At 38.8% G+C, this 27,930-nt stretch overlaps 3 protein-coding genes across 7 annotated transcripts; 1 reads left to right on the plus strand and 2 right to left on the minus strand.

The window, feature by feature from the left end:
• Positions 1 to 141: 141 nt before the first annotated feature.
• On the minus strand, positions 142 to 7,169 carry LOC112294603 (exocyst complex component EXO84B). The gene is made up of 11 exons (XM_024545249.3): positions 5,929 to 7,169; positions 5,696 to 5,793; positions 4,331 to 4,946; positions 3,611 to 4,057; positions 3,207 to 3,371; positions 2,715 to 2,889; positions 2,370 to 2,608; positions 1,901 to 2,089; positions 1,439 to 1,575; positions 587 to 1,227; positions 142 to 410 (listed from the first exon to the last, which is right to left on the minus strand). The coding sequence occupies exons 1-10, from the start codon at positions 6,136 to 6,138 to the stop codon at positions 1,071 to 1,073; spliced, it is 2,433 nt and encodes an 810-aa protein (XP_024401017.1). The 5' UTR covers positions 6,139 to 7,169; the 3' UTR covers positions 142 to 410; positions 587 to 1,070.
• A 3,432-nt stretch (positions 7,170 to 10,601) lies between these two features.
• LOC112294778 (serine/threonine-protein kinase 12) lies at positions 10,602 to 16,045 on the plus strand. Of its 2 annotated transcripts, none has more exons than XM_024545602.3 (12): positions 10,602 to 10,826; positions 11,937 to 12,432; positions 12,672 to 12,746; positions 12,912 to 13,010; positions 13,302 to 13,387; positions 13,673 to 13,793; positions 13,998 to 14,077; positions 14,229 to 14,291; positions 14,529 to 14,680; positions 14,879 to 14,967; positions 15,151 to 15,275; positions 15,440 to 16,045. In XM_024545602.3, exons 2-12 carry the CDS (start codon positions 12,091 to 12,093, stop codon positions 15,594 to 15,596), a joined length of 1,389 nt encoding a protein of 462 aa, XP_024401370.1. In that variant the 5' UTR covers positions 10,602 to 10,826; positions 11,937 to 12,090; the 3' UTR covers positions 15,597 to 16,045. The 2 variants fall into 2 exon arrangements, with proteins under 2 accessions (XP_024401370.1, XP_090099754.1); XM_090243628.1 differs by having other exon boundaries at positions 10,750 to 10,923.
• A 5,267-nt stretch (positions 16,046 to 21,312) lies between these two features.
• LOC112294514 (regulatory protein NPR5) lies at positions 21,313 to 26,456 on the minus strand. Of its 4 annotated transcripts, none has more exons than XR_012219440.2 (5): positions 24,310 to 26,221; positions 23,745 to 24,121; positions 23,082 to 23,584; positions 22,753 to 22,879; positions 21,313 to 22,620 (listed from the first exon to the last, which is right to left on the minus strand). XR_012219440.2 is itself a non-coding variant. In XM_024545019.3 (5 exons), exons 1-4 carry the CDS (start codon positions 24,772 to 24,774, stop codon positions 22,769 to 22,771), a joined length of 1,404 nt encoding a protein of 467 aa, XP_024400787.1. In that variant the 5' UTR covers positions 24,775 to 26,456; the 3' UTR covers positions 21,313 to 22,620; positions 22,753 to 22,768. The 4 variants fall into 4 exon arrangements, 3 of the variants coding, with proteins under 3 accessions (XP_024400787.1, XP_024400785.1, XP_024400789.1); XM_024545019.3 differs by having other exon boundaries at positions 22,753 to 22,827; positions 24,310 to 26,456; XM_024545017.3 differs by lacking the exon at positions 22,753 to 22,879 and having other exon boundaries at positions 24,310 to 26,438.
• Positions 26,457 to 27,930: the final 1,474 nt, after the last annotated feature.

The following is a 27,930-nucleotide window of genomic DNA, read 5'->3' on the forward strand; positions in this document are numbered from 1 at the left end:
TAGGCATAGACGAATTCGGCACCCAGGGCAAAGGGGTTTAGGTAGAATCCCGACCCTCTTAAGATGGAACCCCGGAAAGATGTCCTTTCACTGGCTTTAAAACCTAGAATTCCTGTTGCAAAAACTTTCCTGGGCTTAAAATGAGACACTCAAAACACTCCATTTTTTATTCCAAATAATGAAAACTCCACACTCAATTTGAGGTTGGAGAAGATAAATGATGCAACAAAAAGTAAACGATCTGACAAAATACACCGGAACAAACAACCCAAATGAGGGTATCATTGAAGTGTTGCGTCAATGACAGGCGCCTCCACTGGAGGGCAACCCAGGTTCATGAAAACCAATGCCACATCCTGAGAACTGCCGCAGATAAACACTCCAAAAGTCGCTGTTTATGTGTCCACTATCTGTAACATGAAATACAACAAACGAAGTCAACAAAGCAGGGAATCTCAACTCAAAGAGGTTGTAGAATCACGCTCAGGACCTAATTCTTGGGTCTCTCTAATCACTTATGATCATAGAAATATAATAAACAAACTGACCCACTTCAGCAGTAATGGAAAGTGATTGAGTGATGTACCAGCAGGGCGCTGTACAAAATGCCCAAGTGCCCACCCGTACTTGAAGACACCCGATGTACACCAGAACAAACCTGTGCACACAACTGAATGCTGGACGCCAAGGGCTTCACACACTTCTACTGCTATCGAATTATCCAAGTAGCGACTATCAGAATAAACCAAAAACCTGGAATGACTCGAAGCAATGTTTCTTCCAAGCAGCGTAGACGTCAACGAGCACAAGCTGACCAAATCTGACTCATTTCCACACAACTCGTCATCTTTAATGACAGTTAGCCCCTTGGTTAACTAGTATGGTCAACATCTCCATATATACTGGTGATGCATACCAACGATCTTTCAAAATCAACACCTGGACATCCAATATGCCCCGTAACTTGGGTTTCGCATTTCAGCATAACAAGACTCGCTTTGCGTGGACTCCATCCTATCAAGGTCAGCACCGTAGAAGTCTCCAAGATTCCAATATTCAATCGAGCTGACTCAAGCAACTTCTTCACTGCCATGTGAACGGAATGACGAAACTGACTGTGCAGAAATTGATGCTGTTGGGCTGCCAGCTTGTCGATTCCAATCTTCCAGAAGCCTACGCACTGCTTCCTGAGCTGCATTTAAAAACCATTCGTCTTCTTGCAACACACTACAACATAAAAAGCCTACGCGTCAGCAACAGGATTCAGGACAAGCAAGCATACACATCCTCATCGGCCAGCTGACATATGTCTAAAATCGACCTTGCCCATAAACTCTACAGCGTTGTGAAAGACTCAAAGTACAAGTAATTCCAGTCCAAACAGTACACAAATAGAATCAGCTGAAAAGGAGAAAACTAACTATACTATCAAACTAACCTGTGTGGGTCACCTCCTGCCGCTGCAAAAGCAGTAACAGCTCGTGCTGTGACATCGTTCACTACTTGGCGCATGTGTCTCGACGAAAACCGACCGTTTATAGCAACCTGGATGACGAACTGCATATCCAAAACAAACTACACACACGGGAGAAAGTAAATTAAAATTTATCTCTTCAAGTATTACAAGCTGAAATCATTGATAGGTCAGTGTCACAAACTGTAACCCTAAATCACTACCTCCCAATTTTCTGTCCCTGCGGTAACTGCTGGATGCAAGCTCTAGTTACACCAAAACAGGTCAAGACATAGATTGAACAAAAATCACCTCCTCATCTGCCATTAATTGTGAAGCGAAGTTCAACATAAGTTAGGAGAAGGCACATGGACAAGAAATGTAGTTTAATTGATCCAAAACATGGAAAAGATACTAAGAAAGATTATGGAGGATCTAGAATATTACTTGTTGTAAACCAATAGGACCAAGATTGTTTTCTCCATCTTCAATGGCATCCCAAAAGTCTTGATCTTCCGAAAGCCAAATCACTAAGGTTTCAGTTAGTCGCATGAGCAAAACAACCACCACTCTTTCCCTGCCTGCAAGTAGCTCTGAACCTGCCTGTTGGATTGAGGTCAGCTTGTAAAACAAAGTCTGCCAGCACACACACGTCAATTATCAGCTTTAGAAGATAGATTATCATAAACTTAACCGGCACCCACATAGAACAGTCAAGACCCAAGAGCATGCTGAAAAATAAGTCAGCTGGATTCATGCTATCAAGCAGAACAGCAGTCAGGTAAAAAAATTTCTGTGCCGCAAACTTCTAAACTAACCACACAAAATGAAACAGAAAAACTCGCAGGTCATCACCAAGAAATATAAAGAAATGAGCGAACATGGGCCAAATAGAGGGCATGTTCTCCTAACTTGCCTGAAAAATAGGAGATGGCATCGGTTCTTGGAGCCAATTCGGATCTCCGCCATCATTGTCAAGTTTTAAATAAGTCTCTGAGCTGAGCTGGGACACAGATTCCTCAGAAAAGTATATTAATTCAAGAACGTGCTGTCTACAAAGATGATCTCTAAGCCTATCAACTCCTCGCTGCAACATTCGCCGCCAATCCTTAAGCTCCGGTAAACGATTGGCAACATTTCCAAATTGATTTCTTTCTGCAGTACAATTTGTCCAGGATTAGTCATCAAGGCAAGCGCCATCACTCGCACCGTTTCAATTAGCATTCAAAGAAACACCATGTTAGAGTACAATTATATTGACCTTGATCTCGATCGCGCCCTCGGCGCGTTGCTGAACGCAAGTCATCTCTGCTCATCACAGTCTGCATACCACCAGGAACCAATTTCGAAGCACATCGAGGTAGAAGTTCATCAGCAAGCGCAGATACATTTCCAAGAAGTGCTAGTTGTTGACTCTCAGTCGTTGCAGGTCGAACCTGCGGCAGATCATCCGATGAAAAATGTTCAAACAAGATTCGACTGGTAGTTTTATACCCAAAATAAACTCGGATCAAATCATGAGCAACTGATGGCTATGATGTGACGTTCTTCCTGGGCTATCCTCTTGGAAGATCCCTAACTCAATCACACGCACCCAGGTCACTGTCCAATCTTATGGTTTTGGTGTACATGGTAATATTATAGCAGAAGAAGCTAATGTACAGTGAAGTGAGACATATGAATTGATATGAAGCTATTTCAAGTGATTAGATCACAAGGGCGATATTCCATGGTTGACTTCCAACATTCCTACCTTCCGATTAGTTCCAGACTCTACCCCACCTTCCTCGTCCTCGCCAAGACTAGGCACGGCCTTAATCAACATGTCAACATATTGGTCAAAAAGCATGGAGAGACCGTCTAGTGTAGGACCTCCCAGCTGCATGCTTATTAAAGGAGCAACGTCTTCCAAAAAATCCTGCACCAAGTTATTTTTATTTCTTCAAAAGGTCTGAAGAGACTTATTAAGTGAATAGAATGCAACGGTCAAATAAAAGGGCGATCGTCCAATCTTGGAGAGCAACGGCATCCTCCTGACAAATTCGAATATCATCGAGTAGATGGGTTGCAACCATTTTTCGAATGATGTATTTGTGGCGACCAGGAAAGCCAAAATTATAACATGGAAACCAATCATATGATTTGGTAAAGACGAACCTGCACCATGAAATTGAACCGGTGTGCACTACTGGACAACTTTGTGTGCAAACCATGCCCAGTACCATAAGAGGACCTCGTTCCATATGAACCGCGTAACATTGCGCCAGGATGACTAAGAACCCAATCATCAGCTGCTGCCAATGCAGATACGCTCTCTTCAATTCTGGTCAAGTTTGCTTCCAAAGCTTGCTCCATACTTGGTCTTACGAGCTTGGAAAGGACAGGACAAAGAGCTAACCCTTGATCTTCCAGCAACTGACAGTGTCCAAGAGCAATTTGCACACATTCGGCAGCAGCTCGTAGACCTCCAGCAGCAGCCGAGGAGGACAAGACGTGTCGTTTCACTAAGGAGGAAAAGAGCTCAGTTTCCGAACGGGCCCACAATACTAGCTCAGAAGCATAACCAGGTTCTTCTCCAAATACTGCGACTGAATCACTTGAAGCCTGCAGAAAGCAAAGCACCAGAAACAACTTCAGCAATTCTTCAAACACCCATGATCTTTGCCACGGGACCAATCAAATTATGAATTAACGTACCAGACAGACTTCATGAGTAGCAGTCTTCAATATCTGATTTGCAAACTCACTTCTACCATCCTCGATCGCGCAATCCCTACTTTGTAAACATTGCGCGTCTACGTGAATCAAACTTCGTCAATCTTGTGTGTAAAAGAGCTACTGCACTCTATAACGTCCGATCTGACAAGGAAGGATTACCTGGGCGATTGCGGAGAAAACTAGCTGGGAAAGGGCAACGGTATGAGCCCCACCATACGATGTTCCACTGGGACGAAGTCCTCTCATATTGTGCTGGAGTCTCTCGTGATGAGATTGCAACAACAGAGTGTGTGCTCGTGTTCCATCACCCAATTTATCTAAAGCAGCTATGGCAGATCGCAGCTCTAAACCTCTAAAAAAGGGTTGTTGGATAGCTTCCGCAAGCTGCTCAGCTAACCTTGCTCTTCTCTCAAACAACGCCACCTGCAACTCTGAAGCTGCAACGGGACTCATTCCACCCTCGGAGCCAGTTGACTGAAAACCTTCTGCAACTAGTCTATCACCTTCTTCTAAGACCTGCAAAGCTTGATCCACCTTCTTCTCAGCTAGTAGAACATCCAGAATATCTGGAAGAGCCTGAGCACGTCTTTCTAAAACTGAGAATTCCTTCTCGTGTAGAGGAAAGACCTTTTCTTCCTTGTCAGCCCCTGCTGTACCAGCAGCAGTTTTAGAAGTACCAGTCTCTGCCAAGCTACGAACAAGTAAGGCCTGAGAATTTAGAAGGTTCCGCATGGCAACTAGCTCGCCCTCCAGATCGGATATCTCACGAGAAGTCCTGTCAAACACCAGAGACAGATTGAAAGACCAAAGAAAGACCACAGGTGAAAGACCAAAGAACCTGATCTAAGACTGGAGTGACTAAGACAATGCGTCACAAAAACACTACTACAGTCATTCCCGTCACTTCTACAGGCCCAGTGCAACCAAAACGGAGAAGTAAGCAGCTGCACGTATTCCAAATGCTGAAGATACGAACATCCACAGGGAGCACTCTAAATCGTTAGCATGAGTCAGACGCAAATCGCAATCCCTCGCGTGGTAACGCTTGAAGAGTGCAAACACTCACGTACAATAGTAGCGTGACAGTTAAGTTATGCATGAAAATCGCCTTAGAGCTCTAAGACGGATCTAACTCTATCCTCAAAAGTCGAACACATTCCCCTCTGTATCCACATTGCCATGGTTAGAGCTGAAACGGATATGATCCACAGCAGTTTCTAGCGCCCATGATTTCGTGACCAAGGCAGCCCGCAATCAGAATATTGCACGCCTTACTGCAAAACGTGGCTCTAACCAAAAGCTTGAACCATTTCGATGAGACGCTTGAACGTCAAAAGGACACTAGAATTGTAAATATGTGTAAAATTTTAGTTTGTTCGGAAAATAAGGCTTAAAAAGTGCGATCCTACAATAAAGAATACCAGGCTCTTACAATCTAATGCGACAAATCTACAGTTGGTGTCTACCCTCTCGCTCTGCCAGTTGAAAGCTCAAAGAAACAGAGAAATTGGGGAGATAATGCACCTTATAAAAGCGGCATAATTAGCGTACACGCTCTTTCGCATTTCTTCCGCAGACGATTTCTTCAAACCAAGCAGATCATCACACAATTTGCGTATACCCTGTCAATCAGAAACATTACAATCAAAGAAAGCAAGGGGAAAACAGAAAGAAAAAAGAAAAAGAAACTTCTGTTGCTGCAGTTCTCTCACCAAAATTTAGAAGATGGAAGCAAGGCTGAAGGATCGAGGACGTACCTTCTCACTCATAGATTGACACTTCAATCGCACATAAGCCTGGGCATCGAAGTCCTCCTTCTCGAACTCAGACAATTCATTGCGCAAGTGATTGATGGAACCATTACTAACAGGGGATCCGTTGGCACCGCCAATTATCCCATCCGAATGAAGCGCATTCGATAGGGCTCCGGAGCCCCGATGCCGAACAGAAGGCTTCACCGAGCCCATTGCTGAGATAAACTATGACACTGTGCCCTATTGTCCTAGCTGCCCAGAGTAGGTTCTGGCCTGACCATGAGCTGCAATACGTACAAGGATAGATCTAGAATGCGACTACCCTAAACGCAGCAAACTGCAGTAGCTCCACTCTCCGAATTACTGCAGTTTCGGCAGGATCACACGTACTTTGCCTTGAACTGTATCAGTTTAGACCATAACTTAGACGTCCTCGTGTCAAAACGTCCACAGATACAACGTCCATTGCATTGTCCATGTTATTCACACGAACACACAGTTCTTGAGTTATGAATGCATCTAAAACTTGCATCACTTTCGGGGGACAATGATTGGTGAAATATTCCACAGCATTACGAAAGTTAAACAAAAGAAACATCGATTGATGCCGAATTCGAAACACCATACGTCAAAAGAGACGTGCCATCTTCCTCAACGTCCCTTTTACGCACTCACACCCCTTCCCTCCTTCCAAAATTCCTCACGCAGGCTCGTGAAAACTCCACCTCCTCGCCAAGGCATTCACCATCCTCATAGGGCCACACCTCCGATCTCGAGTGCCGCGGTACATAAGCTCCTCTCGGCCCTACAACTCTCTAGAAATCACAAAATCTCTCTAACAACGACGAAAAAACTGCGGGGAAAGAACTCACGTCTGCAACCTGTGCTATGGAATCACTCCTCACAAATCGTGATCACCGTTCGTCCAGTATTCCATTGTCGCCCGTCGTTCCGACTGGCAACCTGTCCATAAAAAAGCATGAATCCAACCACGGAAAGTCCACCAACGAACTTCAAATCAGCTCAAGAAGCGCTTCAAAAAAACTCAGAATTAAATGTCAAATAACAACCACGCGCGAGGGGGAACGGCGCTAAGATCGTGGGGAAGATAGATGGAGAGAAATCTGCTCGGCAATGTTGTGGCGAGGAAGGACCTCCTCCTCCTGCACTGTCTGTCGTAGCTGGCTGGACACCACCATAGCTGGCGCAAGAGTGATAAGAGGCTACAGAAGAGCAGCACAAGACGAATGTCACACCAGAACACCAACCCTCGTCAGCGTGGCGGGCCATGGAGCCCCTCTGTACCCTGCATGGATGAATGCATTATGGCTTGTGGATGATGAGGCCTGGACCCACCACACTTCATTCGTGCAACAGCGGTCCATCCAACCCCCTCGGTTCATCTTCTAAGGATGAATGTGTAGATGGATTGATGGATGGGTTGATTGATGAAAGTTCAACGATAAGTTCTCACTAGTAAGTCGTTACACTGACGACCTTTTCTCGTTCAATTTAGTTTGTCCACTTTCAAATCCTGTTGGTAATATACACATGGATAATTATTTCCTGTTTTTTATTTTTATTTCTATTTTTTTCTCTTATAATTTTATCCCAATTGAATTCATCTCATGTAAATCTTAATTTAAAAAAAAAAAAAAAAAAAAAAAAACAATATTCAATAGCTTACATGGTGATTTTGGGTGATTTGTTTTTGGATTTCTGAAGTGAATTTAACTCTTTTTTTAAGTGGGTAAACTAACACAAGTTTCATCAGTTTCTACAAAAGAAGATCGAGAAGCTAATACGTGCATTGATCCCTTTGCAAAAGTTGAATTATTAGAACACCAAGTGTGGAATCTTCAGATATATATATATATATATATATATCTGTTCATATATAGTATAATTATAATTATAATAATAATAGTATCAATAGCCAAAGTGTGCAATCTTCTTGTTTTGTGATTGACATTTACGTGCAAAGTTTTACAAAGAAAAAATGTTCACCATCATAATATGAAAGATTGTGCATGTGAATCTGGTGCAGATTAATATAAACCACATTCATGCATGAAATTTGATAAATTTCTACCTTGTTAAGATATATATATATATATATATATATATATATAATACAAGTTAAAATAAAAGCTTAAAATGGAAACTGAAGAATTTTCTCAAGGAACAATAAAAGACCAAAATTAAGGTGGTTGAGTTGGAAATAAATTTATGTATAGGCAGTTAAGTGTTTGTTTTAGAAAACACAACATGCAAGACAAAGTTTGAAACTTTTATAATCTGTAACAAAATGTAGTTGCAGAGTAGGCATATTATACTGTGTTGGAGTTGAAATAAAATGTGTTATATTCAGTGCTTCAAAAATAAAAACTGGAGAAAAGTTAATAGGAAATTTTAATGCACATAAGTAATCAATGCTTTGGGTGTGATGTTAAATAGGAGTGGAATTTGTGGGACATTTAAGACTAAAAAAGTAAAATACAGGATATTATACATACATTAACAAACATTAACAAACATTAACCAATAATAACATTTTAAAAATTGTGATTGGTTCTTTTAACTTTGAAAAGTATAACAAATTATTATACATTTAAGATTAGATTATATATTCGGAATTGGTGATAATAATAACAAAGTATATAAAAAGGACATTAAAATTCAAGTTGTTTTGTGGAAAAAGAAAATACATTGATATGCATTGGTTTTGTATTTCACATTGGTTGGCACTATATGTAATTAAAAACCTACAATAAATACATATATTCTTTGTAGAGGAAAAAGCTATTATTAATAAGAATACATCAAATTTGAAAAGAGTCCAAAATATTCTTTTTGTTTTAAACATATATAATGTACAACATGATTTTAATTTGAAATATATTAGAAATGGAGTAATGTATACACAAGGTAATATGCAACAAAACATAATTGCAATTTAACTTTCAAATACGTTCATAAAATATTTGCATAATGTGTAACATAACTTCCAACAATATATATCAAGAATAAAATATTTCTAACTTTACTAAAGTAAAAGTCTTAAAAATTATAATAGTAACCCGAACTCTTGCTTGATAGAAATCTATATTTATCTAAATTAGATTGTTTGTGAACAAAGAATAAGTAAGAATTGCAACAATTAAAGATACAAGATTAGCTAAAATATTAACCAAAATATTTAGTAGTATGTATGTGAGGATTAAGATTATAATGGCATAAGAAGAAATATTCAGGATTATGGTAAGATTTAAAATGTGTGTTTATAATGTACATCAATAAAATATATGAGAAGAGATAACAAATTAAATTATATTTCAAAAGTACCCTATGATGTTGTTTGCAAACCTTTAGTGACCTACAACTTTTTCACCAATACTTTGTAGGGAACGTGTTTTTTTTCTAGTCTTCTAATCTCGAGTGTTACACAAACAATGTTTTTTCATGTCTTTTCTACGAAGTAAAACAGGTTTCTTATATATATATATATATATATATATATACATACACAATATAATTTAAATTATTTTATTTTATGGAATTTTCACACATCGAATGTACCACACACATACTCACACATATCAATATGAATCAACAACAACGACAAACTTGTGAGCAAAATAAGGTAAACAAGCAAAGCAAGGCAAGGCGCAAGGCAAATAAACAGGGGCGAGAGAGCGAGAGTGCGAGAAGAGAAGAGAAGAGAACAGTGCCATCACATCCAAACAGAGCCCTGGTATCCATCCATCCACACGGGATGAATGAATAAGGAACACCATTCATTCATCTATCCATCCATGAGTACAAAGCCAAGCAAGTGTCTCTCCCTTTGCTGGGTGCAGAAGCAGGAGCAGGGCCATGATCCAATCCAACCCCACACACACATGAGCCCCAATTCCCCCATACAACTCTTCGGGTGTGTCAGAGTCGGCGAAGACTGGACTGGACACACAGACACGGTAAGAAAGAAAGCAAAAGTGTGGAGAAAGGAAGAAGGGAAGGAATGGGTAGCACGGGTGCAGCAAGCAAGCAAGCATGCATGCATGCATGTAGTGTGGAATAAGTCTCCCCTCCCTCCCTCCCTCCCTCCCTCAAAGATAATATAGGATCGAAGGTAGAGATACATGGAATGAAATGCTGGCTTCACTGTTATGATGCCTGTTGTGCAAGACGACGACGAGGAAGAGGAGGAGCCATGACATGACGGTACTAGTAGCCATATTAACAATAACATCAACCTGAACATCATCAACATTATTGGGCACACTAGGATCCAATCTCTCACACTCACTCAGTCAAGGATAACATAGTCAGATTGCGCATCATCATTCTCCGAGGAAAGCGTGTCGGTGATCTTCCCTGGAGTAGCTTTTCGAAGCACACGGGATTCCATCACTAGTTTTAACTTAGGGGCTGCAGTTTGTAGCTCTGCTGTAGCTGTCGTCGTAGCCAGTAACAGTTGTAGTGGCAGTAGTGGCAGTAGTGGCAGCGAGTTTTACTGCAGCAGTGGTGGGAGGGGATGTAGGATGTGGGAGAGTTGGCCGTCTCGGGTAGATGCCGGGAATCGGGCAGCCAGCGAGCGGGCCACCACAGGCGAAACTCGTTGGCTGGGCACTATCATAGGCTGGCTGGCTGGATGGACCGCGCAGATTATGGCTGAGTATGCAGGAGGCTACGTTTCTACTGACTGCCCTTTGTACTACGTCTTCCCGGATATGGCTGTCCACGTCGTGTTCCGTCTCTCGCTTTGGAGCCAGCGTTGATGATGTCTGACCCTGCCAGGACTGCATTGCAACTCGCTTGCATGCCTCAAGGCGTCAGTTTGCTTTGTTTTCTGGCTCTGTGGAGTCCTGTTTGAGATCTCCGTGAGGTTTTCGGAAAGGGTAGGCGCATTTTCCTTCTCTGTGATTCTCATCTTGTGGTGGTTTCTGGGGGTGGGTTGTATTCCAAGTTTGGATCTTGGTACGTCTTGAGAAATCGGTGAGTGCCGAGTTGCACTTACTTGTGCAGTTGGGTTGCGATGGTTGGAAATCTGTCTGTGTGAAGGATTTTGAGTGTGTCTCGAGTAGTAGGATCTGGAGCACTTGCTGTCGAGTTTCTTAGATGCTGAAAAGATGCGATTTAGAGGGTCCGAGGTGTGGCGCGTTGAAGGCTTTTTGAGAGTAGCATTCGGGTATGAGGAATCGAGTGTTTTTTTTTTTTTTTTTTTTTTTTTTTTTTTCTTTTTCTCCCCGGGAGTTCGTGTGTGAGTGCTGTCGGGTGAAGCTGCGTGAATTAGGTTTAAGATCTGGGGATTTGGTTCGGTCTGGGTGTTGCAAGGTGTGGTTGTGGCGGTACTTCGCCGACTCGTTGTCAATGTTTTTACTACCACACCGTATAGGCTTTGAATGATCCCTCGTGATCCGAGAGAGTTTTGTAGCCGATTGTGAGATGCAGATTCAAGTGCTTTCTATTTTGCATTGTAGCCCTTGACAGCGTATGAATGGGATGGAAGGTTTGTACTTCAATGCAGTGAAATTAGAATCTCTTTTTTATGGTTTTTGGGTTCATATTCTTGATTACATGGATCTTGCTGACCATCTCTCTTAACTCTCAGAGGAGTTTAGTTTGTGTGGGAATAAGTCTAAAAACGTACGTGACTTAGCTGTGATTGCGATCAATTCCGTAAGCTTCTTGGTTCTTTTTATTTTTTGAATACGCTCTGAGAGGTAAGGATCTCTACAATGGTATCTTTAGCAGGAGAAAGTATGCTCTTCTATTATCGTTGTAAACATGGTGGTCAGCCTAACTTTTGAGGAGTTTACTGTACAAAAACCTTACAGACCATCTTCACTTGCATTTGAATTCCTAGCCACTGCCCGCGCAAGAAGGCTTCCTCTTACCCACAAGATCTATGTTCTGTGTTTAATGATTCGTCGTATTTTTTTGAGTCATTGAGGTATGCTATTTTAAATTTTCTGAAACCATTGTTGTGATTCTTTTCTGTGACACAGAGAGCAGGTGTATTTAGACTCAATCTCGGAATCGGAGAAATGAACGAATGATGCAGCTGACCAGACGGCCATCAAAAGCAATTTAAAAAGTTCTTAGCGTATCGAGTCTCAATTATTATTCTTTTCATAGAAAGGCGTCGAATCAGAATTTAAAATGGAGGACGGTTTGTCGATTATGAAAAATGGGAGAATTGTGTTTGGAAGATCATCATCACTGCAACCCGAAGGCAAAGAGGATCATCATGTGAGTGGTACATCTCCAATACTGAATTCAGCCAAGGATCTTGAACAAGTGGCAGGGATGCTCTACTGTGCTTGCAAAGGAGACATTGAAGGACTAAATCAACTACTCGAAGAAGGCTTGACCGTAGATGCCGCTGACTTTGATGGTCGCACAGCATTACACTTGGCGGCCTGCGAGGGCCATTTGAATGTGGTCCAGTTTCTTATAGACAAGGGTGCTGACGTTAATCGTGGTGACCGTTGGGGCAGCACAGTAAGTTCCTTGTCCTTGCTAACCTCTTAAAGATTTTAGTTTTAGTTGTGTTTGAATCAGTGGTTTGTAATTGTTGGTGGAGCGCAATATAATGTTATTTAATTATCGTTTCCTCTATTTTACTTTTGATACGTCAATGCTGGATTGTGATGAGCATCCTGATAGTCATTTGGCTTGAATTTGCATTTAGTTAGAGTTGCCTTTGACCCATTCGATTTCTGGATGTTTTTCTGCTACAGCCATTGGCGGATGCTAGGCATTACAACAACGATGATGTCTGCAGACTGTTAGAACAGCATGGCGCTAGATTAAAAGTAAAACTCTCCTTCCCAATGCGATACCAGTGTAGCATTTCTTGAGGCTTTAATTTTTGAATGGAGGACATTAAGAGTACTCAGTACAGTTCAGAAACATTTTGTGGGCATGAATCGTTATCCTTTTGGTAGGCCTTTCGCTAATACTGCCATTGCTTGATTTAGATCTCATCCATGCGAGTGGCTACTACAAAAGAAATTCCTGAGTATGAGATTCTCCCTGAACAGCTCTCTGGCAAAGACACGAAGTATAAGATGCCCAATGTAAGATTATTCCTCTAATTTAACGTCAAGTTGATCTCTGTTTAAATTAAGAGGTTTGAGTTTGAAAGTTTCCAGTAGAATGCTTATTTGTGAGTTACATCGAAGATATCTATTCAATTGCCGCCAATTGTGTTAGTGTTTTGAAATATAGAGATATCAATGCCCTTTTGGATGCAGGTATTCGCGACCATTAAAATTCTTGTTTATTTAACTGTTTACACCAAATTTCACAAAGATCATGGTAGAATCCTGACGATTGGGTGTTTGATGTATTGGTGACTCTTGGTTCAGGGTAGCAAGTATAGAGTCAGAACGTGGCATGGAACAAGAGTCGCTGTGAAGGTTCTTTCAAGTGTAGATTTTACGGAAGAAGCATTGTAAGAACTTCCCTTTCATCTCATGTATATGCATTCATTTTCTTTGGCCACCTCGGTATTTGCATAACCAAACAAATTCGTGCTTCAGTTCCATGCTCTGAAGGCATAGGTAGAATTGTCGTCGTCTAATTAAAGTATATTTACATCAGGTTCTAGAATTATGGAAGACAAAAGCAGAGATTTGCAGTACTAGGATGATTTCAGAGTCAGTAGTGACGAGAATCTCACGAAGGCATATCTCATGCAGTGGACCATCGTACTGATCGATGATATTCGGTTCTGCAGTAATAGCTTCAGAGATGAACTTGACCTCTTGCAAAAGATGAGACATCCCAACGTGGTGCAGTTTCTCGGAGCAGTTACTCAAAGCAGCCCCATGATGATAGTCACTGAGTTCATGCCCCAGGTACCACCTGCATTATTTTCTTAATGTTCTTGAAAAGGGAGATGACAACGTGCTTCAGAAACTTTACTTTTAAGATGCTTTTAATTTTGAATGGTTTTATTTGTGTGCAATCCTTAACAATTCTTTTGAGCAAGGGACATATGCATAGATGACATTCTTATGAAATTAGCACAATGCGCTTAAAACGGTCATTTATTTTGACAGATGGATTTGGCTAAATATCTTAAAGAAAAGAAACGTCTGGATCCGGAAAGGGCAGTGGCGTATGCGCTTGATATTGCCAGGTACTTCGTCTAATTTTCTGTGCATACAATCCATTTTTATTTTTATTTTCAGACGCTTACATTTAGAATTGAATTTCATGCATTTTGGAAAATTCTCATTTCCTGAAATCGTCTTACTTCTACTTGGTTTTGTTCTTTTTTGTCAAAACAGGGGGATGAATTACTTGCATGAACACAAACCTGATCCGATAATCCACCGTGCTCTTAAGCCCAGGTTAGCTTTATGTTTCTCAGTGTAGGTCCGGTGTTTGTATCTTTATTTGTGTATCTGAATGTTGACTGGTGGAACAATGTGCATGAAGTAGCATAAGTGTAGAGAAGTCTGGTGACGTGCTTTTGAAACGATTAGGAACCATTTGTTTGAAAGTTGCAATAGGTATAACATTCTGGATGGAATTTCGAAATATGGACTTCTTTCTGACAAGTGGTGCAATGCCGTAGAGAGCTTCAGCAACTTGTTGAGGGACGGCAAGCATTTGAAAGTAGCCAATTTTAGGCTTAGCCTTCCGAAGTACGATTCTGCATCTGAAAATGGATCAGAAAATGTTGGCAGTAACCGGTCTACTGATTCCCTAACCACGAAGCTCCACAAAGGCTCATCATGTAAACTATCCATCACTCGATTTGTTGAACCTAAAGCGAGTAGAATCCGTGTAATTAGCAGCTCTGTTTCTGGTGTGCTTTATTTGTCATGTTGGTAATGGGATATGTTTCAGGTTCTATCTGTTGGCCTCACTTTATCTCGTATGTTTTTAATGGGCTTCAACCATAATATAAAAATACCTGTTGTGATTTATGAAGGTCGGTATATGGCCCCCGAGCTTTATCGAAATGATCCCGATTATGATAAAAGCGTAGATGTGTTTTCCTTTGCTCTCATAGTGCAAGAGGTGTGTTTCTCATTCTTGATCCTCTGCCTTCTTTTCTTGTAATAATCATTTGTTCCTAATATTATGCAATCAAGATTTGTCTTTCATAGCTTCTGTTCTTATAACTTTTATTTTGCTCTTATGAACAAAGAAGATATCCCTGCGAAATGCTCTCACCGGAAACTTCTCTCTTGATGATGCCAGATGATGGAAGGCTCTACACCATTCCATTTTCAACCGCCTGAAGCGGCTGCGAAATTGTATGCCAACGAAGATCAACGACCACCCTTCAGGCACTACGCTCGGCGTTATCCGTCTGGACTTAGAGAGTATGTGTCAATTGCCAGTCTTTTACTTAAACGTAATTTTTTTTGGGTAGAATCTTATCCATGAGAGAATGTGTCTAGTGAATAACTCGATATGTCATCTTTAGTTGCCTTTTTACAGGCCTGGCTGTCATGCACTCTAAACGGCTTCTGTGGTTCTCTGACAGGTTGATCGAGGATTGCTGGAAGAAAGTACCATCTGCAAGACCAAGTTTCAGTGAGATTATAGTGCGTTTGACGGAAATCCAAAAAGGCATGGGACAAAAGGGTTTCTTCAGAAGTCTCTCATGTGTAAACCCATCTCCTGGTCGCGTGATTTCATAGTGTTCTCAACACTGCCAAGCAACACAGCTTCGATATTCGAAGTCTTTTATTAGAAGGTAACATCAACAAATATCTGTTTGGCGCCTAGTGTATCTCTGGAGGTTCAGTCGAGTTGACGATGTGTTCAGTGGCAATTGCCTGTCAATTGAGTATCATGAGACCTGCCTTCTACAATAGCCGACCTGTGCACACGTCTTCACAGTGGGTGTCCTTCTATCCCCTCAATTATGTGACTTCGTCTTTCGTCTCTTCTGAAACTGTTGGGTTATCCGATGTAGTTAACTGGCACAAATATTGGATCCCTTGCAATATCAGCATGAACTAAATAACTATGAAGTGAAGTGAGGTTAACCACCTTGCAGTGTGGCAAATGGACTTGCCAATGTGGTACATCTTTGTTAATTTTCTCCAATTTTTTCAAGCAGTTCTCTTTTCCCCCTTACGGAAAAGCCAGTTTTGGCTTCATTCACCACATGCATGAGATCAACTTGTCAACAAACTCAACTGGAGGAAGATAGCATTACTAATCGACTTTTACTTCTGACTTTAATTTAGTTAGAAGCTAAGAGGGATTCAACCCAATTCTTGTTTCCTATTGTAGACTACAGTAACTATGGAACACTTTACATGAATTATATTATCCTTCCTATTCTTCTTAAAAAAGGTCTTTGTTTTGTTTGTTAAAGTATCTGACCAAACTATTGTTTGATTTCCCTCTAAATATTATGTGAAAAAAACTGTTTATTCGAGCACACATTTCAATTTACGAAAATATTTTTATATTTCATTCTATATCTCCTATGAAAAGGATTTCACAACCTGCAAGAGTTTTCAGTTTTTGAGCGTAAGATTATACATGATGATTTTGTCAAAAAAAATTTGTTTTGGTGCTTGATATGTTATAATTCTTCCATAATATAATATGATAATATTTAGAAAAAAAAAAAAATCTGATATTACTCAAAAGAAGCAGAAGAGAGGACTTGAAAATAAAAAAAAAATACTAAAAATAATATTAGTTTAGAAAAGGATAATCTGCAACTTCTAATATACTTATGTTTTATCAAAAAAAAAGAATAATCCATTCTTAATTAAGAGTAGACAAAGCTCTAATATTATGAGTGCATTCTTGTCAATCTGTGAAGGACATGAATTGAAAAGAGGTGTATAAACTTGAGAAATCTATGTCAAAATAAAAGTAACAAAAATAAAAACAAAGAAGTATATATGTTAAAAAGAAAACTAGAATGGCTATTGCCAAAAGACAATAAAACTAGAGACTCTTGAAACTAGACTAGAAATAAGAAAAGAGTTGACAAGAGTGAAGAAGGCTTCACTCTTGTCTCTATATATACTATCTACCTAGGATCTATGTGGTGACATTCTATAGGACCTCTAAAAACATATTGACTTTGCATGACACATATCTTGACTTATAAGGCAAGTTTTTTGTATGGGCGCCGCATAGTTAACTTGTCCTACAAGCCATCAATATATATGGCACATAGATAGCTTCTTGATCAAATTTCTAATCTACCAATCAACTGCAAACATATGTAAAGTCAAAATAGCATCTAAGAAGATTCTAGAAAGCTTCTCTAGAAGGTATTATGTAATTAACTTACTTTTACTTAATTCTATTTATTCATATTGCTTAGGCAATAATTATAATAGACATATATTCGTTATACCATATTACATCCATATTCTAGATAAAATTTGTGAGAAGTTGGATGCAAAAAGTTGTAAAGAAATACTTGGTAGTTATGAATAAAAAATTAGGTGCTAAACAATAAACATGTTATATAATAGAGATTTTTTTTTAAACTATTATTTGAAATGTGATCTTTGATAAAGAAGAAAAATTCAAATTTATAGCATATTATAAACATAATTCATCAAATAAAAATTTAAAAAATAAAAATAAATATACATTGTTTGAAAATTCTAAATAAAATGTATACATAACTATTAAAAATCCTACTTTTTTTATTATAAATTTTTAGAAATATTTCATTAAAATCAATCAAATTATCAATATATTTAAGTTTTATAAAATCAAGTAATTAATTAAATAGAATCATCTAATATAAATTTCTTATAAAATCTCTTAACAAACAAAATAATTCATAATGAGCTTAAAGACATTAAAGACATAAAAGACATAAAAGACATATCATTCTAAGTTTTTTTTGGATTTTTTATACATCCTATGACAATAAAAAGAATTAATTTAATATATTGAAACGGCCAAGTTAATAAATCTCTGGAAAATTCTACTTTTAAAATTTTGGTATATTCTTAAGGAAATCATGAGGTATATCGAAGGAAGTTTAGATTTCACTAGGTAGACATCTTCTTTTTATTACATCAACACTTTCTTCTGCCATACACTCTTGCAAGCACACCTTTACAAAAAGCAACTAGTTTTGATTTTAAATCATAATTTTAAAATCATGATTCTTATTATATTTATTATTTTAATATAAAATTTTAAATATCTTTATCTATCTATATTTCATAGCACCAAATAATCTTTTCTTTCAATTCTTTTGTCCTTGAAAATCCTTGTCAAATTGATTTTTCAAAATAGTAACATAAAATATTATATTTTTTACTAAAATAATAGTAAAAAATACAATAAAAAGGATTAAAAAATATTCTTTGAAAATCAAAACTAGTTATTTTTTTGTTGAGGTGCATAGCTTAGGAATGTCTATTTAATAGTTCTTTTAAATATTATGTAATAATATGCTTCATCTTCTAAAAGTAAAGGCCAATATTCAAATATATAAATATTTGTATCTTTTACAATCCTTATTTATTCATAATGCTTATTCAAGAATACACTCGATAAATAGTTTTTTGATATACTCATGACTTACTAATAAATCCTTACAAATACTTTGTAACTTCTTCAAATCTAAAATCAACATCACAACTAGGTCAAGTATTCTTAATTTAATAGATTGGCATACAACATATATTGGAAAAATTGGCAACACTCACCTACACAACCTTTGTAATTTAAATCACTATTTGATCTTTGTAATAAAATACATGTAAATAAAAATTACACTATTAAAGCAAGTATGTGACAATCAACTACTTTCTAATTGACTTGCTATTGTTGTATACTTTCATTTGTATACCCTAAGTAGATTGAGATATGCAAATGTACCAAATAACTTCTTCAACTCATTTATAGTTTCTTAAAACTTGCAAAGATCTTAATAAGAGCTTGGAAGCAACATCTCAATATATTTTGTAAAGATGAGCAAATATTGTGCTGAAAGAACAACACAATTTTTAATATCATTTAAAAATAATTCTCCATAAAAATCTTTTTAAGCAAAAAAACATCCAACTCTAAGTTATCTTCAAATAGAATATTAGTTTTTTGATAGAATTTGTATTAGAAAGTCGCATCAACATACATTAATGCGATAGTAGCAAAATTTTAATAAAACCACAAATTATAATTTAAAACAATGAGTGTACTAAAATCCAACCACTATTATATTATTTCATTATTAATTTATTCTAACACAAAATTTATATATTTTATATTAAAAAAATTAATAAAAAATTAAAATATTATATATTTTATTTTTGAATATATTTCATAAACTAGTATATTTAATTTTTTGTAAAATATTGACTATTTATTTTTATAATTTAGAAAACATGTATCATTAATAAAAAAAATATTATATTAATTAAATCAATCTAATAGATATTATAAACATATGAATAATTTTTTTACAAATCAAATTATTCAATTTCAATATGAATGGCATATAAAAAAGAAACTAATCACCTACATTGGTATGTTGTTAGTAAAATATATCTACAATTGTCTCATACTAATCAAATGAAAATGCACAACTAAAGAAGTTGAATGTTTGAGGAAATTGAACAACAAAGCACCAATATTGAAATTTAATTTCCATGCATTTAAATGTTTTTGAAAGTGAATACTATGAATGGCAATTTTTCTTGTATTGTGTTTGTATAGCTTCTAAGATGACTAAGATTTTTCAAGTATTTTTTTAAATAAGCACCCTTGTCTTTGTAAGAATAAACACCCTTCTCTAAATAAGCATCTTCATTGTTTCATACATGCAAAGGATGAGTCTCATTACAACAGTGCACATATGGGATGCTTCTAATCATCTTTATTTTTACAACTCTACAATCTCTTGATATTATATTCTCTTGTTTTGATTGCACTCTTCTTTAAGAATTTTTGAATTCATTTTATGAATAAATACAAATTTTTTGAACATCCTTTGCTAAAATCAAGTCCCATCTCATATCCTTTAAATTTGAGGCAACAAGAAGAGGTAAAATTTTGCTTGGAAATTTTATTTTTTAATTTTAGAAATAAAAGATGTAAGAATGGTGCCAAAAAGTATTGTGCACTTTATATTTTAAAATAATACATCCTTAATTTGACTACCTTTAAGCTATTATTATTATTCTTTGTCATTGTTAAATTACTATCATTTTTTTTTTTTGATTACAAATTAAAGTAGATATGCCAAAAAAAATTAGAATTTCTTAAATTCTCTATTTAAATAAAAATTTGTTATATATGTGTTTTAATATATATATATATATATATATATATAGAGAGAGAGAGAGAGATAGATAGTTTTTCAACATACTTCAATGGCATGGTAATAGAAAGGTTTGATGTGCGCATCTCTAGAACAAAGCTTGTTGTAGAAGGAATTGGAGATCACAAATGTGAATACATGATTGGTAGTATTATCATGGTCTTTGATAAGACTTGGAAGAACTTTGTTGCAGGAATAAGTGGAGGTGTTGTATGGGTTCTTTACAAAGAAGGCACCTTCTGATCAACATAGAACATGGAATTGGTTGATTGGGTCTTGTAGAAGATGATGAGAACATCATGATTTTTAAGACTTTGATTCAATAGCATCAATACCACACCAAGAATCAGATTCTTAGAGAAATTTTAACCAATCTTAATGTTATGCTTTCAAGCTTCATCTAAATGTTTTCCCATGTATAAGGACATGTGTTGAAAGAAACAAATCTTGCCAAGATCTGTCAAACTAAACCACCGGCTTTGACCATATTACCTAGCCAACCTTTATAGCCTTGCCTTGCTAAATTATGTAGAAATACTTCCTCTTGTTAATCAACAAAAGTAAATGAAAATCAATTAATTATTAGAAATGAGAGGTTATTAATTATGCAATAAAAAATAGAGTTGATTCTTAAGATTTTGATTAATTATTGGAGGTTATTAGTTCTTGGAGGATTAATTATTGAAGAAAGTATTGTAATAGAAACCATATCAGTTTAGAACTATAAGATAAACAAATTCAAAGTAAAAACAAGAAGTTCAAAATACGACTGATAAAGAGCTGTAAATCACCCATTTTGACTTTAAGTTGTAAAAAAGGACCCTGAACAAGATAAAGAAATGGGAGGGAAGAAAATAAAGACAAAGAGATAAGTTGGACCATTTGTTGCAGAATATTTCTTGCTTCTTAGCGTTTGTTGAAGTAGTGGCCACAAAAAAAAGCCAACAACATACAATACTGACATGAGCTGGATACCTACAGACATGGTCAAAAATCGAAGGAAACATTGGTAAACATCTCAAACCCATGACAATGATGTGTATGACAAAGCCATCTGCCTGATTTAAAAAAAAAAAAAAAAAAAAAAAAAAAAGTTGAATAAGAAAGACAAGTACCCCGGGCGTTGTCTCACTTGGATTCAACAAAGGTTTACGAACTTGCATGATTATGCGCATGGATCAGGCACATGGAAATCTACCCACCAGCACTATCTCCTAAGCTGAGCAAGTTGATAGCTCATATGGCTGTAAATAGAAATCGCACTACGAACTCGAGCATTTGTTTTACAAAAAAGAAAAAAAAGGAGTGGTTTGCAACCACTAAAGATCCTACACCTAGCATTGTGTGTACGTAGCACAATCTTCACATACCTCCAGGGTCGAGATGCATAGAGCTCATTAACCCTGGGCCCTCATCGACGTGTCGTTGATTTCTCCTGGTTTACTCCATCGAAGGAGATGGAAAAAAAATCTTCAAAAGATTGGGTGTTAAAATTACAAACTGCCGCTCTTGGTTGACTTGCAACCTTTTCATCATCTACTTGGAGACCATACACGCTCGCCCTGCTGGGAATCTGTTGCTTAACCATGATACCTGCACAGCGCTAGAACCTATGTATTTCACGTACCAAAGAGGTACGGTAAGTGAATGAGGTACACACCAGTTTTATACTCTAAAGCTCATGTCTACAACAATGATCCTCCACCCCAGTTTCATGACGTGCTGATACTTCCCTGAGCCTCCGCATTCCGAACTGTTCAGGAGCTGGAGGAGACGTTCTCAACCAATTGTTGATCACAGTTGTGATTCACGGGCTGGTAATGACCTGCTCTTAAAGGTACACAGGCATCATGACTTCACTGATACAGGATTCCTTCCCAAATGCCTGATGATCCTGAGCGTTTTACCTCCCTGGCGGAGGCTCGAGATCCAAGCTGCTGTGGCGCATCTCTCGACTTCATAGCTTGCCTCACTCTCATTTTCCATTGAAAAGGAAGATCATTGACGATCCGGTTTCTTGGGACATATTTTTACAGATGTATCTCCACGAGCATAATGAGCTTCTGAGCGCTCCTGCAGGAAAAGCTGCCATCCTGAGCTGACTTCCTCATCAACGTGATTGGGGTTGCACACGGTCTTGAAGCTCTCCATAGCTTCGTTTGAGAAGTCCTTGAGCACAGCCTCTCTTAAAACGGGAAGGTTCTTCAGGTCGGCAAATGATCGCTGCATTTTGCGCGGCCTTTCCTCCAAAATTGATGTATCCAATACGCTGTAGCTACCAGTGAGACTCCGGGACTCTGCTTGCAGCTGTGACTCTGAAAGATCAATCGCTACGGAACTGGGGTAGAGTAACCTTGAAATTGAGTCACTTGTCTCCGGCCTTTCTGGCTCTTTGCCATACACTGTCCAAAATACGTGAAGTGAGACAGAGACAAGGGTTTTACCCATACTTTTCCAAGAAACATCTCTCACAACACAGAACATTTCTACACGCCCACTCACATAAGACTTGTGCCAACTTCCTAAAGCATTACCCTTGGGAAAAGACTCTTAGCTGCAAAGACACCGGTGCGCATAGGTATTTCGAAAAGTCCATCCGGGCTGTGGTACTGTAAGAAATGAAACCACTATGGTTCACTCCAAATGATTAAGACTTGATTGCTGCACCAATACACTCAGACCTTAATTTCGTTGACAACACCTCTCCTTGAAGGAAGACGAGAAAAGCAAGAAAAGCATTCTACTCCACTAACCGGAGGCTCGAGAAGAACTTCAGCTTCCATCTCGACTAGCACTGTCAGACTGTCCTGAGAATTGATTGTGTACAATCTGATCGGAGATTAAGGAAGCCGACAAGTCGTACCTTTATCTGTAAGTCCATGTGAGAAAGAGGAAGAAATATCGTTATTGCCTACATACACCCCCTGATTTGAGCCGCTCATCGTTCTCCTCATTGACCAACGAAAATCAGTATCACTTTCCTCCGGCAGAAACGTGCTACTCCCATGTCCAGTAAGGATCGAGGCCGGGCTCCCGCTCTCGACTTTATTGTACCTCGCGTGCAACGAAGAAGTTGGTGCTAAAATAGCTCTTTCCAAAAGCTCCATGCATAATCTAAGCCTGTTCTGGTCGCCTTTAGAATTATACCCCCCAGCGGATACAATTTCAGTCATTCCAAATTGAACTATGCCCATTGCAGTTGCACCTGAAGCTGACTGTACGTGGGGATCAGCTTCATGGTTCAACAACATAACAATCTTCTCTGGATCACCTAACTTCGCGGCTATGTGCAAGGGCGTCAGACCATCTGGACCTCGTAGGTTTACATTTGCTTTTCCCAGATCTAGAAGGGTTTTGACCACTTTTCTGTAATCACAGACATAGAACAAAAATTAGTAAAGCTTTAAAAAAGAATTTGAGGTGATCCACTCGCATTCCTACAGGTGACCAAAAAAGCTGAACTTTCGCAAGAAGTGAGAATGCAACAAGAGTTATAAGAAATGAAAGTTGAGAAACAGATGCATACCTGCTGCATTTGCTAACAGCGTAATGCAGGGCAAATGCTTTATCCAGGTTCAAACCCTCTCCATTGATCATCAACTGAACCAACTCCACGTCAGACGAGTCTAAGGCTTTCTGCATGCGCTTCGTCTTCTGCTCGGATGTTGTATTGCTGGACATGGCAGCCTCAAACCCGAATCCGGACTTTCGCCTAATATCCTCAAGCTCGCATACAATATTCGCAGGCAGATGTTTCTGCAATATTTCTGAAAATGGACCAGACTTCGCAACCAACTTTGAGCAAACATTCCAAAGATGCTTATTTTCTTGCGTGTGTGCAGTTGTTAGAATGCGCATCACGTCCTCGACGGACGCCTTCTCTGCCATGGCGGCTAAATGTTTCTGTGATAAGTCAATGTAGAAGCACAACATGAGGAATACAACATGACGAATTAAGATGAAAGTGCAAAAAGAAAAACCACTTCACGTGATCAAGCTATTCAATTCGCAACAAAAGACGAGTCCTAAATTTCCACCAAGACAGATGCGATCCCTAAGTGCAGAAGCACGGAAAAGTAGACAGTGGCAACCTGGGTGAGGGTAGAAAGCTGATCCAAACCAAAGAAGAGCGCAGCCTTCATAGTATCCAGCCCAAACTCTACGGCTGAGCTACAATGGGTGTGCCAACAAGATTTATCCTTGCACTGGCGGCCGCAGTTTTGAGGAGAAAAGAAATTGCTGTAGTTTCCGCTATACAGAAATTGCAACAGCAACATGAAGACATCGTAGCCTACAACCCCCACCGAAATAACATTAGGTATGCCGGGCCTGGGTTGGGCACTGTTCAGCTGCTGGTCATCGCAGAAAACCATACGAAAGAAGGGGCTTCGCGCCGCAAGCACGCATCTGTGAGCAAAAACATGCCGGTCCTCCACTTTAAATGTGACATCGCTAAAGGCTTGGCCCTTGTCAAGTAGAGCGAGAAAATCTGCCGAAAGTGTTTTCAATGATTGGTCCTCTGGAGACATGTAACTGTGCTTCTGTGATATCTGCATGGCTCCGATGACTGCTCGTCTTATTGCATCACAGGAAATGTACTAAGTGGGATGTGATAGTTACAAGTTGACGCCTTTAAAGAAACGAACACCTCCGTGAATGATACCGTAATCCGTTGAAAAAGCCTCGTACAAAGGTCCTTCAAAGAAAGTAGGGCAGTGTAGCAAAGATCTATAGATGAGGATTGCGTGGCAATGTAATCCAGAAGTCCTGGTAACTTGCCGCAGTGACAGTAAGCGACCCCCAAGTCAAGAATTCTTGCAAAACCTGCGTGCACAGAGAATTCTCTATTCCATTGAACAAACTCGTGAAAGTGCGGATGGATCGTGACAAGGGCTTCATGCGCAATCTTCAACCCGAAGGAATTCCAGGAAAGCCAAATGCACGAGAAGTGCACAGGTTCAAGGTTGGACAGCATATGCTTTTGGCTAGAGCAGAATTCAGAAAATCACATCCCAGCTGATCCCAAATATTCAATACCCTGATACGATGGGTAGCACCTCCAATGAACCACCAAACAGGTGAAATGCAAAGAGGCAAACTAGAAAAGCGGCTTGCCAAACCTGAGATGCGGGTACATACGCAAGTGTGTACTGTGTGACGATGGTGAAGCTAAAACTTGCTTAATCAGAGTGCAGATGTAACCTAACCCGTGGTGAAACGAACAAACCCTTCCTGCTAAGGTATATTTATTCTTCCTCAAAAGTGAAAAACCGCCTAAGTTCTTTCTCGCTGTTCCTTTCCTCCACGATGCCTCTTCTCCTCAGAATTCCAACTCTGAAGACCCATTACAAGTCTACATTTCCACAGCCACTCCCACAGTCATAGGCCATCGACTCTCAGTCCTGCGTAAAGTTCGCTTCCTCGCAAGATCCTCCCGAGGGGCTTGTGACACCCGCCGGCAGGAACACCACCCGATCCGAGCAGATTTAGAAACTTCAGTAAAAATATCCTAAGCAGCTTGGGCCGAAACCTTTTCCCCAGTACCCTAATCTCAATATGTCGCACTAACCACAGTGGCAGCAGATTGTAATCGCGACGCACGGTTCCTCTAAGTTTAGGGTTATACTCTAACGGAAACCTTGGTGAATTAAGTCAGCTCTATACTATCTCCCATTCAAGCATTAGAGAGAAAAAGCAAACTTTAGGAAACATTCACAGATTCACTACACACGAGCGCTATTCATCTGTACAAGTACCCCAATCTTAAGATCTCCCAACTTCGTCAAATAAGCAAAAGCCCAACCACTGCTTCAGAAGCCCGGTCTAGGTTGGATCGAACTTAGGAGAAACAAAATCTCCACGCTGTCAGCTGTACTGAGCCTTTCAGAGAGAGACCCAGGCCGTCTCAACCCGAACCCAAGCACGCACACGCGTTGTACTCCTCCACTCCGACAATAAGTGCTCTCTCACATTCCAAACGTACAACCTCTAATGGCATGGAATCAAGGCCAAACAGGGCAAGCAAACCCAAAGGCGAACAAAATCCAGCCAGTGGTCTAGATCAGCATCACATCACGCACCGTCCTTACCGAATCTAATTTTCCTAACCGCGTAATCTGGGCCAGCCTAGGCTCCCCCCACCCAAGCTCCAACCAGAAAAGCGCCGACCTCAGCACATCATCCGAACCGAACGTCTACATCTCAAGCACTCAAGGGGTCGGAGAGACATTTTGACCGTTGTCCCCAAACAACTGCTTGAGTGGTCTTCCATCATCACCAGGCCTCTTCAAATTTGACAGACTTTGTCGAATTGTTCAAAGTGCAAAACACTATCAAGCAAGAAGTTTGTGAAGGACTGTTCATATTCGTCCTCCTCCCACAATCATAGAGAAGTTGGGTTCTACAATACTTGTATTATACAAGCTAGCGTGCCACAAAAAAATTGAAGTTGTGGAAACCGGCTATTGTAATGAGCCCATCTGAATCAGAAGTGAAATTATATTTGTGAATAGAAGCACTTATCATCTGCAAAGCACTTATCATCGGCATCCATGTTAGTCATCTCCTTCTAGTAGGCATATACTATCCCTTAGTACTCATTCCTAATATCCATTGGCATCGTTGCTAGTCATCTCCTTGCAGTAGGCATATACCATCGCGTAGTAGTCATTCCCAATATCCATGATAGATTGAGCATCTGTCAAGGACATAAATCTTGAGGACAGAAAATTCTTAATACACTCTTATATCATTGAAAGGAACTAGGAAGTCACTCAAAGATAATATTGAACTAAAATGGCTATTGTCAAAAACAAGAAGATCAAAAAGTCTTAGAACAAGACTAAAGACTAAAAAGGCTTTGACAAGAGTGAAGAAGGCTTCACTCTTGCCTCCATATATACTTTCTAAATAGGAGCTATGTGGCGATATTCTACAGGACCTCCAACTTGTGTTGAGTTTACTAGCCACATGTTTTAACTTACAAGGTAAGTTATCTATGTAAGTGCCACATAGTTAGTTTGTTCCATAAGCTACTACACTGACTTAACTTGTTTCATAAGCTACCAACATGTCTTTAACTTGTTGGCTAAGTTTCTAATCTACAAACACATCTAAAGTCAAAACACCATTTATAAAGCTTTTAAGAAGCTTTTTCAAAAGACTTTATGAAATTAATTTATATTTATCTACTTCTACTTAATCATATAAATAACTATTGATATAAATATATATGTCCGTGATATTATTCTCTCTTCTAAAAATGAGTTCTACGAGAAGCAATCATCTTTCATAGATCTTACAATTTTTCATCTTGGTTTTGATAGATGTCGTCGATGAAAGGCCTCAATTTTCTTTCTTGTATTTGCAAGTTTCTTTATTGGCTCTCATGTGTGTTCACTAATATCATATTTGAGCCAATCAATAAGATATTGTAATCTGTTTTGGAGTTGCTTTAAATCTAAGATTTCTTCTACCTCAAACTTTTGATCATTGTCTACTTTCATAGATGGAGGTGGCATTTGTCTTCTTCCCAAAATATTCACTGTCTTATATGGCTGAAGAAGAGACATGTGAAATACAAGGTGAATTATTATAGACTTTGATAGATGTAATCAATAAGCAACATGATTGATTTATTTACAAATTAGAAAAGGTTCCAACCTACAATAGTCTAACTTATTATAAAGACAAGTAGTGTTGATATTATGGCA

Source organism: Physcomitrium patens, chromosome 17 (genome assembly GCF_059467195.1).
Source record: "Physcomitrium patens ecotype Gransden chromosome 17, ASM5946719v1, whole genome shotgun sequence".
Classification (NCBI taxonomy): Eukaryota; Viridiplantae; Streptophyta; class Bryopsida; order Funariales; family Funariaceae; genus Physcomitrium; species Physcomitrium patens.